The sequence below is a fragment of the Synchiropus splendidus genome, chromosome 9, assembly GCF_027744825.2.
Source record: "Synchiropus splendidus isolate RoL2022-P1 chromosome 9, RoL_Sspl_1.0, whole genome shotgun sequence".
NCBI lineage: Eukaryota > Metazoa > Chordata > Actinopteri > Syngnathiformes > Callionymidae > Synchiropus > Synchiropus splendidus.
The window spans coordinates 12,060,653-12,072,852 of record NC_071342.1 but is presented as its reverse complement, the minus strand read 5'-3'; the positions used below and the strand labels follow the sequence as shown (position 1 = coordinate 12,072,852).

Genomic DNA, 12,200 nt, shown 5'->3' with positions numbered 1-12,200 from the left:
CGTAAATTAGTATTTTTTTCCCTTGCGTTGATGTACTTAAAACAGACGTGAAATTTGGGGTGACTTTTACACTGAGGAATTGTTACATTTTATTGACATTGTAGTAGGATACACACGCTATTTGTTATTTATAAACATCATCTTTTTTTTTCATTTTTGAATTTTTCACTTGACATTTGCCCATCAGGTATACAAATGAGTCTATTTTTGTTAAAATCATTTCAAAAATATAAGAATGAACACTGCAAAATATTCTTCTAAAAAAAAAAACAAAAAAAAAACAAAAAAAAAACAAACATACATTTTAAAATAACAAAGTTCTGCATGAGTGATGTGGAACCAAAAGATGAAGCTCGTTCTTTCTTTCCATAGGTCTAAATTTCATGGACAAAAATCACATGACTGAAGACCTTCTGACAAAAGCCCATGCCTCATAATTCAAATCCAAACGGGAGGTGAAATATTTATGGAAGAACCTCCCAAAAAACAGGACCATATGTTGACTAACATGTTGAAATGTAGATTACATTTTTCAAAGTCAAATGTAATATCAGGACACAATAACGGCAGAGCCCAGTTTTCACAGATCTAGTTTAACACGTTCTTGTTTCATAGAGTGACAAAACTCAATAAATGTACTGAGCCTGTAAATCAGCATTTATAAAGTGAATACATCTGTGTCTTTTCCTCTTCAGCAACAATAAAACCCAGCGAGGACGGAGCCCTCTCATCCTGTTTTTGAGTCTGGACTGATGAACCAGCGCTCCAGAACTATAGGAAGTCCCCCCGTCTCTGGAGGTGATTTATGATGGTCAGTCGAAAGAGGAAGTCCTGCTGCTGAATAACATCCTCTTAACTCGTCTATTGTTATAAATGTGCCGGTGACTAGCTGAAGCTACATTTCAAGTCCATTTGGAAGAAAAGGATTGTGGGTCAACTGGGCCTTGGTGAACTCTGGACAAAGACTCAGTGTTCTGAGCTCTAAATCTGGTCACCCTGGACTGAAATCACATGTTTCTTACACACACTGTGAGGTCCGGGGGGAATATCACGCCTGTTTATGTGTTTTCCCTCACATCTACTAGGGATATTGATTTTTCTCATGATGCTGCATGAAGATTCAGGCCGTGCCTTGTTCGCTGACAACAAAGGTGTGTGTGAAACATTATTGATTTATGACTCCAACAAAGGATTTTTTTTCCTCTCAAATACTTAAATCATATAAACAACACCGCGCTGTGTTCTTGTCATTCAAAGCGAGAACATTTGCATGCTGTAATAATTGTTTCAGGAACAATGCATATCATTCTAGTCGGACGCATCAGGGGAACCCCCAGGGATGACATCACAGCAGTCCCACCAAAGAGCCGTCACCATGGTCACAAACATGCGACCAAGGAGCTTCGGATTTGAACAAAGCACCTGCCCTGGCTCGGCACATATTTCCCCTGATGTGGAGTGAAACAGTTGATCTAATTTATGACTTCATGAATAATTCATGCTGCAGTAACTGGAGTGGATTGCCCCGCATTAATGTCTGTCAGTGGAAAAAAACGCCAGATACACATTGTGAAAATTTCAAGCTCAGAGATGGAAGATGTGATTTCACACAGACATTTAGCATGAAATCCCCATTTCATTAGCTATTGTTGTGTAAAGTGTAATTGAGGGACTCGTCAATAGAGGGCGTCACTAAAACCCATATTTTAAAGTGGTGAACATCAGACCACAGACAAGCATTTTCTGTAGAAACACTCACTTTAGCATCAAATTGTTGCAGTTCCAGGCAAGCATGTGACCCTGGGCTGCTCTCTCATTGGTCAGTATAAAGCAACAAAACACAAAGGTTCATTGCAAGCATGAGGCAACATGGTTCCATTTTTAGGTCCTCCGGTTTCCTCCCACTGTCCAAAAACATTCATTGTGTTTGTCTGGCTGTTGGTCAGACCTGTTCATGCATGGTCTCTAGTTGGAGCAAAAATGTGTACAGTTTCAAGGCAACTGGTGAAGAATGAACTCCAGGAAATGAGCGATCGACAAGCTAGCATTTCTGGAAGCAAGGTGATGATGGCAGCAAAGCAAAGCATGATGGTAGCTCGGTGAATCTTACTTATTCACACCCGATAATCTAGTTGTTAATTAATGATTTGCAGAGTCAATGTTCACAGGACTCTATGAAAGAAGGTGATGATCTTTCCTTATCTAAAGTTTAATTACGTCTAAATGAAATGCAACTCTTGGGAACTGTCTATACAGTCATAATAATAAAAGTCTTTATTTCAGCGAACACGTGTCCAGATTTGTAGCACCAGAGAGGGCGATAACAACGCTCTTTCATGGTCCGTCTCAGTCAACAATCATGGGCGCCGTGTCCGAGGTCGTCTCTGGCTCACAGTCTCCTCCCATCACCTCCATCTCTCTCCCCACTGGCTCCTCCCTCTTCAGCAAACAGCTCATCTCCTTCCACCTGCTCTCCTGGGGTGCCTTCTCCAGCATGGCTCGGCCGCTCTGCTCCGGTCTCAAGCCGCTCTGTTCCGCTCTGTCTGACACGCGCACTGTGGTCAGGTCCTGCTCTCTTTTGCTCTTCTTGCTGAGTATGAAATTGAATGCAGCAGTCACCAGGAGCATGATCCCTGTGATCAGAACAGCAACATTAAATAGTTTTAATATGAGAATCTGGAGCCTTGCAGATGCCCACCTGGAATAATGGCGTGCCACACCAAGACTGGGTGCAGGAAGCAGACCAGAGACATGATGCTGTAGTAGAGGAACTTGTGGAAGCCCCCGACGTGAGCCATCTTCCCCCACAACATAAAGAGCTGCCAGTCCGGAGGACAACTGCAGAGCAAAGTCTCTTTTCACTTTTTATGCCGACAAAACCTGCAGTCTAACACGCAGAACTGAAGGCTGCACTAATATAGCTGAGTATGGGGGGAAGACATGTTGGATGAAGAATGTCAGGGAGAAGTAATAAGTGGCACCTGAGGATGTGAAGAGGTCAGGTGACTGGGGACGATATTCAAGATCGGTAAGATCATTAGCCTATTGCCCCAAATGTCTACAATGATGCACAAGGGTTATAAACGCTAATAATTTTGGCAAAAGAAAATGAATCTCAGCAGGGATCCAGCGCAGACAGACGGGCGCTGCACGTCAGAACAGAACACACATCAACAGACTGCAGTAATAAAAGGGGCACATTAATAACCATCGCCGATATTTCGAGTGGCTTGTCATCTGTACTGCCGTCTGGGGATGGTGGAAATGAACGTATACTCACGGCAAGCACGTTGCCAGCATGGAATCCAGAAAGTAGGCCAACTCAAACATCATGATGCCGACGGACGACACTCTGGAGAGGCAAATTAAAAGCAACTTTAAAGTGCATGCATCGATATTTCCCCTTTAAGTTCTGATAGCAGTCTCAGCTCATGAATGCAAACTCTCCACACTGCCACACACAAACCATTCTCTGAATGTTTGTGAGAGTAGATTTAATTTGAGACAGTAAACAGTCGCTCCTCTGGGTCATGTTTTCTGAGACGTGGCCTTGACTTCTCTGCAAGTTGAACTAATAATCCAGCTTACTCACAGTAGGTAGATGCCAAGACTGTTGAAATCTCCTTGTTGTAAAGTCTCCACCCCCACAGCACACAGCACTGAAAACAAAGAGGTTTCATGCAGCTGAAACAACGTCGCAGCATATTTGTGTCCACCAGATGTCACACTACACACGTGAATAAAGTTAGCGAGCCGTTGAACGCACCCGTTGAAGAGAGTAGGCGGTACTGGTTTATGAGAGGAATCAATACTATGGTATCAAGAAATGTATGTGTCAGCAAAATTTGATTTTTTGGGTTACAGTTAAGATCAGGGAACATATTACGACAAATAAACTACTTCTTCATATGTGCATTAGCAACATATTAGCTTGCAATTTATCATTACAAAATACCACTTTGCATACTTTTCATCCAGACTATATTTCGCCCTGAAATGGTCACTGAAAGTTCACTCAAAGTAGTAGTAGTAGTTGCTGTTATTGTGACATTTATTTATTGAGGTTTTACATATATTTTCCCTCAGCCAGAGTCGTAGAGTGTATTCTGTTTTGTTATTGTGTTTTTAATAGATAGATGGGGACATTACACGTTTCAAATGCTCCAACAAATAGTATGTACATTTCAACATTAATAAAAAAAAATCAATAAATATGTCAGAAATAGACAATATCTTTGTTAAAAGAAACATATAAATTGTTAAAGATCCTAACAATGATTTCAAATAATAATATGAAAGTTTAATGATTTGTAATGTTCTTCAAAGAGATCCAAATGCATTGTTAGAATAAAAACAGAATGGTTTTCAGCTGGTTGTTATCGAGCCCATGAGGGTTGGCAATTTAATGAACACAGTTCGGTTTGCCAGGCCCCAAAAACGGCCAAAGCTTATTGCACTTTCATGTAAAAAAAAAAAAAAAAAAAAAGAAGATTTGTTCTAATCTTAAAGATGAATTCTTATTTGAAAAATTATAGACCAGGACATTTAAGTTGCCAGTGTCTCACTATTATTATTATAATTACAGATAATTTCTGGCCTCATATGTGACACATCACAGACCGATCTAAAATGTTAATGATAATTGATAAATGCCTGGCTTTTTCATGGCTCTTTTATCCCAGCGTTGAGCTTTTAAAAAAAACTGCAGTTCAGGAAAAGGCCAGCTCGTTGAGCACTTATTATTTTCTTGAATTTGCCCAACGGCTTGGAGGAGCAGAACATGATGGCCCCGTGGATGAAGTTTCTGAGAAGCGTTTCCCAGAAATCTGGAGCCGAAACAGCACGGGAGGGAAATCAGACTTTGAATATTTTGTTTATGGTCTTAACGCTGCATATTGAGCGGCATGATTTTAACATGTTCAACACAGCGCGACTCCGGGCGCCAGGGTGAGGGAACACCAGAAGAGAGTCAAAGTGTTTACCATAAAATACATGACAAAGTCATGTAGGTGTGGATGTGTACCAGCGTGAGCTCAGTAAAGCAGCTGGAGTCTTGGTTTGAGGAAAATGTTAGCAGCTGTTGGAACTCACCCAAGGGGGTCCAATATTATTTTTAAGGAGCCAGACGATTTCAGATGATTAAAAAGATCTTTGATTGTTGTATGAGAATCGAGGAGAGAGGAAAAACAGAAGGAGAACTGCACAGTTGTGCTATATCGATCGCCTGTGATGGTACAGAGGGACAACATGGAGGGTGAGTGAGCGCTTGCTCAGTGAATAGTGAGTCCAGCAGCGGCCTACTGAATGGTTCACGATGATCTGACTCATCCACGACTCATCTTTCTACAGCTCCTGGTCATTGGATGAGAATGACATAAAATTTGGGGATAGTTGTGCATGTTGACTGTAAAAACAGACGGCTGAACTGCATCAAGAAGATTCTCAGAATCACTTTTACAACTGCACAACACTAAAATGAAGCTCTAGGCACGTGCTGGATTCATGTTTATATTAATTAAAACTAAAGTTATTACTTATTAATTATTAAAATCCATAACACATATTGTAGTGGTGGGACTTTAACTAGTTAGTTACGATTAATTAATGACAAAAAAAAGCATTTAAATGTTTTAATCGCAGTTAATCGTATTGATTTCATTGAACAGTTTGCTCTCCAGACAACAGGGAACTTTGTAAGTGCAGGAGTTCCTGGTCCACTGATCACACTGATGCACAAGACACCTGGCAGCTAGGATGATAACAACAACAACAAACATGGAGGAATCCCTGAACAAAAGCAAACAAAAGCATCTGTTTGCTTTTGTTCAGGGATGTTTTTCGCTACACAATGGCCAGGGTTTCCACTACTCTGAATGTACTTGAAATTCTTATAAAATTCTTATTCAAAAATTTTCAAGACATTAAAAGAGCTTTAGTAGCCACCATCGGGATTTATTGTGCTAGAGTCAAACTGACACTTTAGTTAATATGTGGTCTAAAATGCTACTGATTTTAACTCTGGCATTTTCATTAGCATCAATGAAAATATGATCAACACATGAAATATTGAGTTCTTAAATGTGGGCTGTACAACTAACACACACGACGACGATGAGAACTTAGTGATGTGCATATCAACTGGGGACTTAATTTTTTGTGTTCAGACAGCAGTTACAAGTAAAAACACATTTTCACAGTAAAAAAAAATTACATGCATAACCACAAACATGAGGGTGTATGAGACTCATTGACTTACCTGTTGCTGTAGAGACACCTAGAATCCTACAAGTCACCTCCACCGCAGTCCACAAAGACTCTCCCATTTTTCACAGCAAAATCATTGGCTGAATAAAATGTTTTGAGCCAACATACATCATAGAAAGCTTGTGAGTTTTGACTCAAGTGACAAGGAGCAGAACACTGGCTTGATGGTGTAATCCGCGAGCGCTGTGAAGTTTATTTGGAGGTTTGGTACACACTGCTCTAGCTGCTAAGCAGTTTACGTGAGCAGACCCTCACACACACACATTCATCAGACCAGAACAATCGCTTTCATCATCCTCCGAAGTAGTAATGCTTAACCATAATCTGTGCATGAAAGACTGATCAGCGAAGGAGTGCTGAAGCCACCAGCTCACAATTGTGAATCATGATGGAGCCTGGGAACAGTCACAGTAACCCACGTCTTCGGACCTTGGAACGATGGTCAACATTTAAAGGTGCCCTCAGCTGCTCCCTGCAATCTCAGGTGGAAGACTGTGCTGAATCACATTACGAATATTTTACCCTCAAAAAACAGACCTCGGTGAGACAGTTCCACCCTGAAGGTCAAGTGGAAGCCTCCAGTTTCATACCACGTTACAGCGACCTCAAATGAACTCCATGAGACTTTGACTCTCCCAGGTGAGTTGAGTGGACTAGGATGTCAAGGATGAAGACCCTTTGACACATTTGCATGCAACACCCTGAAGTAGTTTCGCCGACTGCTAAGCTTGTTCAGACGCACCGGAGGCAAACTGGACTTAGCTGTAAGAGTCACTGATCCCACACACAGAACCACACGCTCAGTCAGGGGCCAAACTAAATCTTTCTTAAGTCTCCAACAAAGACACGGTTGTGGTTTAGTACCAGTTGCTCTTGTTTCCGGCTTAACTCTGAAGAGCAGCTGATTCTCAGTTACTTTCTAACCAGGCCCATTTGGACACAGTTCCAGAACACTAACACACCACAGGAATGTGATGTTGCGGGGATTTCACTTTACAAGGTCAACAGGAAGTATTTCACAGCAGACTTCTCAGTCAAAATAGAGTCCATGCATCGTTCTCTCACTGATTCACTTTTTGTTGGAGAGAATAGTTTGTTATCACTAAATAATTATTTATTGTGGTCAAACTTTGAGAGTCAGGTTCGGTGTCGCGCGTGGCTGCACATGCATGTTCAGGAGCTCCATGCAGCATGACCAGAAGGCAGGCAGTGTTGATGTTTATCTAAGCCTCATGACGACAGAACAATAAAAAAAACCCCTCCAACCAAAAAAGGCTTTTTATTTTACACGGATTCTGAGGTCCACAGTCACTGTGCAGACGTGCCAGAGGGCAGAGTCATTTTAAATAATTGTGACTGATTGCCATCGACTCCGTCTGCACGTCTAACGTTACAGTAAAAATACAGTCGGTGTTTTCTTTCGGTCGGTGCAGCTCGGTGAAAACACACAGCCTCTCACTGCTCTGCATCTCAGCACCTGATCCCTGACCTCTCGCCATCGTCTCACACTTTCACTCATCTGCAACTTCTCTCGCCCCCAAACCTTCCTCTCTGGACAGCTACTCAGTGTCACCACCTCCGTCTCACTCAGCTGAGATCATCCTCCTAAACTGATTTATATATATATATATATATATATATATATATATATATATATATATATATATATATATATATATATATATATATATATATATATATATATATATATATGTATGTAGTGTTACTTAGAGCTGTAATACAAACCCAAGTCTAAAAATATGTGCTTTGGAACTATTAAGGGCGCCATCTAGTGGACGGACTTCACAGCCTCCTGATCCAGTTACTCCGGTTGAAGAGAGGTCAGGAATCAAGAGCATCCGTGATCCTGATGGAGAACAGATATGGCAGAGAGAGCAGAAATATGCACTTGTGAAACAGATACTGAGTCTTTGAGGAGACAGATAAGACAGGCAGGTCTGTTTAGCATTATCATAAGATGACATCATTACGGAGTGCGCGGCCTCCAGACCTCCCACAGGTTAGAGGAAGCGGGGTGAAACAATCTAGGTGAGATTATCGGATTAGATTCCTGCCGCAAGCGATTTATTGAGACAAGCATTTATGATGACAGAAAAAAAGAGCTTTAAGGCTAAACCGTGTATCATAAAACAAGAAAATGAATGAATCAAGAATTAATCTCATTTAGTTTTATATTATATGTATGTATGTATATGTTTTATATATAATATTCAAAACCAAACAACAGATTTATTCCACAAAAAACTGAATCAATCAAAAAGAGATGTCAAATTGTATATAATATTAAATTAGCGTACAGAGGTCATTCCTTGGCTAAATTATTGTGATAAAAAAGGAGAAAAAACTAATGAAAACCTAGATATTTTGACTGTTTTAAAAATGGTATTGTAACCTTTTCAATCAATCATTAATATTCTTGATCCACAAGTGTCACTTCGATCGATATTCAGTTGTCACTATAATGTAATAATGGTATATCAGTAAAGTAATAATAGTATATCAGTAAAGTTTAACAGCAGTGAGGGAAAGTGTGCAGAGTTTTCCAAAGATTATGATCATGGTTATTCTCTAAATATCATAATATTTGTAATTATTGTATATGAAGATTTTTAAAAGTACGACTACGAAAGCGAAAGAAAACTCAATTAGGAACTTCAGAAGAGCAGAGCACAGTTGTGCAGCAGGACTGGTGAGCATCTGGTCGCTCCTTAAAGACACGTGGAAGCAATTATTTTTGATATTTTCTCTTCGGGCAGTGCTTGAAATAAATCTAGATACAGATCTTGGTGAGGAAAGATAGAAAACAGAAGCATTTTAGGTGAAGGATTAACAACCAGGTCGGCAGGTTGTGCTACCTGTGTGTGAATTGGGTGGCAGTTTTATTACAAGTTATTTTTATTTTCTATTTTTTAAAAAAGACTGATCATTTATTGTTTCATTATTTAGGGTTGTCCACCACAAAACTAGAATATTACACAACTGAAAGCTCGATTGTATTGAAGTGGAGGAAATAAACGCATTCTCCGTTTATCAGTAACCAGCGTTACCTCGATGCCTGCAACTCACCGACCCCTCACATGCAACAGTTTCACACTGCTTGGCCTCCATCTGTTCGGCTTCAGCTCACAGGAAAACGGAATTAATGAACACTAGTTGATTCTGATGAACGTCATCATCCTCCACAAGAGAGAGGATTTAAAAAGCTTCCTGACGGTGATGTTTCATTGCAGCCTGTCATCTTAAGCTCTCTCAGGACTTCTTCACACATCATCTACAAAAATGTAAACTGACTAATGAAAGACGAGGAATGGGCCCAGGCCAACAGAAATGTGCGCACACACAAGCTCAGCTCACAGAAACATCAACCAAAGAGGAGAACTGGAATTAATAGTGAGATAACAAATTTAACATGTAAATACAGTAGTGATTTAAAAGTTGAAACCTCTTATGTGGGTTTTTTTACTGACTTGACATGCCTCTGATAATAATACGAATAATAATAAGATTTACAAACACATCTCACAGCAGTATTAGGTCATCTAAGAAGGCAAGTCAGCAGGTAAGTAGAGGTTACAAGTATCACTTGTCCAAGTGGTGAATCACCACTTTGTTACGTGCTACAACCTTACAAGACTTGTATGCTCTTATTCAGAAGCTCACTCTTCTTTCTTCTCAAGTGCTACTGTGGTTACTGACTCCATATCTACACAATTCTTTGACCTCATTGATTCTTTATTAAAGTCAAGCTGCCAGTATTGAAGGCACAATGGTTTTGATCTAAATGAAATATTTATAACTGCCGTATTTCTCTTCTCATGCCAGGCGAGATAGCATCTAGGTCATGTTTCATTACAAGGAACATTTCCATCTCGTGGCTCTTCTTGACATGAATAGGAGCCCCCAAAGTCTGCTTCTTATTTCTTCTGTGCTTCAGTGAAATAGACATCACAGGCATATTCTGAATTAGTCTAAAGTGCACGGCAGGGGACATTAGAGGGTGAGAGGAGGTATTTCCTTCCCGTTTCCTATGCTGTTCTTATGTGGAGAGTGATGGACAAGCAGGAGCGTTTGGTCAGATTGTGCAGGGCACTGAGTCTTTCTGTCAGTTTGGGGTCCATGTCTACTTCCATAGACCAACTACAGATGGATGAAATACATGTGCATCAAACAATATTGAGGTGCTCTCAGTGTTGAAGAAAGAGGGAAGGGGCTGAAAGGGAGCGGACATTGAGGATTGCGCGTACCTAGAGGAGAAGTCTCTCGAGGACTGTGACGGTGTAGATCTGAAAGAAAAATCTGGCTAACTCGGGCCGAGTAATGCAATGACTTTAATAGGAGAATGGAGTGTTGAGATTATGTATGCAAGGAGTATTTCTGAAGCAGCGAAATCCCAGGACAGAGCCCTGAGGGACACCCCCTGAATTTATGTTTTCAAAAATATAAAAGGGATTCAAAAAAGCATGTTGCTGTGGGAGTAGTGGTCCACATGGTCAAGAACTTACATAAATGTATGCAGAAGAAATGTAATGATTGCCACAGGGCGGATGCTTTGGGGAATAAAGACGAAAAGTGGTCAATACAGGGATCGCACCAGCGACCTTGGTCTAACCAACTGAGCTAACATGTCCCATAGAAAAAAAAAACCGCTTGGAATCAATACATTTGGTAAAGCCCTGAAAAACCAGGCCTGGAAATCTGATCTGAAAACGTGGAAATGATGCTAAAACTATTAAACAGAGCGCAGGTGATCCAGCACAGATGGATTATTTTTGACTCTTCAGTTGAGAATTTCACAGTAAAATAGATGTTAACATCCATGTAAATTACCAAAAGCTACAAATGCCTTTATAAACAGGATTTTTAATTTGCAGCAGAAGTCGATGAAACTCAGTGACCACAGATATCAACAAAACAAAAACAAAATCGACCAGCAGAGAACAATGCGCCCACTATGGCCCCATTATACCTTATAATAAAGTGTTTATGTAACTTGTTTTGTCTACCCAGCGTGACTCACAGCCGCAAAGCCAGCAGATAATTTGGGATCATCAGCAGATGGGAAGTTGCTTTGTGTTTCTCTTATTTTTTTGACAAATGGAATCCAGAGAGAAGGAAGCTGCAGCTGGAAACCTTCATGGCTCGGACGTTCCAAAATGTGCTGCTGTCAGTTGTGTAACAGTCAAAGCTTTCGCCGGTTACAGTTCAAAATCCAAGAGAAAGATTCTTTCTAAATCACTTAAGTTCGGCTAGGAAATTGAGGAGCTCCAAAAGGGGAAAGCCTGTTATTTTCATTCAGATATTGATGAAGCGTGATGTAAGAAATCGGCACATTTTGGTACAAAACAGACATGATTACTGTTCGGAATTATCGGTGCCACCACTTTGGTCATCATCAATTGTTTATTTGTTGCTTTCAATGAATATATATTGTACCGTATCAACTATTCACTTGGATTGGCGGCTGAGGTTTTGGTGAATTGGTTTATGTTGTAATTGTGTTTTCACTATTTTAATTGATCCCTACCTAAGCATGGATATAATATAAGGTAAAACTTTTTTTGCTTTTAGCTTTTAGCTAGCGCTGCGTCCTAAACTGAAAAACGTGAGAAACTGGATGTCCTGTTTTCAGCAGGACGCCAAAAATTTCTGACCGTTCATTTACAGATTCTCATGCTTTTGTGGTTCCACAACTTTCCCATCGCAGACACCATTTTTTTTCCAGGCGAAAAGTCACAGTTACGAATCGCAACATTTGATTGGTCGACTTTAGTAGAATTAGGAGTTTAGGAGTATTTTGGTATTTTTTGGTGTTCATAACCGTCTTAACTTAAAACGACTGGTTCACTGGTTCTTCCAAACAATTTAAATTTCTCTACACAAGCAAAACCAATGATCTGTTTCATTCTGTAGAAAAC

The 12,200-nt window shown here is 40.3% G+C and overlaps 1 protein-coding gene across 1 annotated transcript; it reads right to left on the bottom strand.

The window, feature by feature from the left end:
* Positions 1-202: 202 nt before the first annotated feature.
* On the bottom strand, positions 203-6,939 carry tmem72 (transmembrane protein 72). Its single transcript, XM_053874448.1, has 5 exons — positions 6,257-6,939; positions 3,593-3,659; positions 3,281-3,352; positions 2,699-2,838; positions 203-2,633 (listed from the first exon to the last, which is right to left on the bottom strand). Exons 1-5 carry the CDS (start codon positions 6,321-6,323, stop codon positions 2,347-2,349), a joined length of 633 nt encoding a protein of 210 aa, XP_053730423.1. The 5' UTR covers positions 6,324-6,939; the 3' UTR covers positions 203-2,346.
* Positions 6,940-12,200: the final 5,261 nt, after the last annotated feature.

Bases quoted from the DNA above. Each gene is read 5' to 3' on its own strand.
- tmem72 (XM_053874448.1), bottom strand. From the start codon at position 6,323: ATGGGAGAGTCTTTGTGGACTGCGGTGGAGGTGACTTGTAGGATTCTA. The intron at 3,353-3,592 runs GTGAGTAAGCTG...TTGCCTCTCCAG, and splicing joins AGTCTTGGCATCTACCTACT to AGTGTCGTCCGTCGGCATCA. The intron at 2,839-3,280 runs GTGAGTATACGT...TTTGCTCTGCAG, and splicing joins ATGCTGGCAACGTGCTTGCC to TTGTCCTCCGGACTGGCAGC.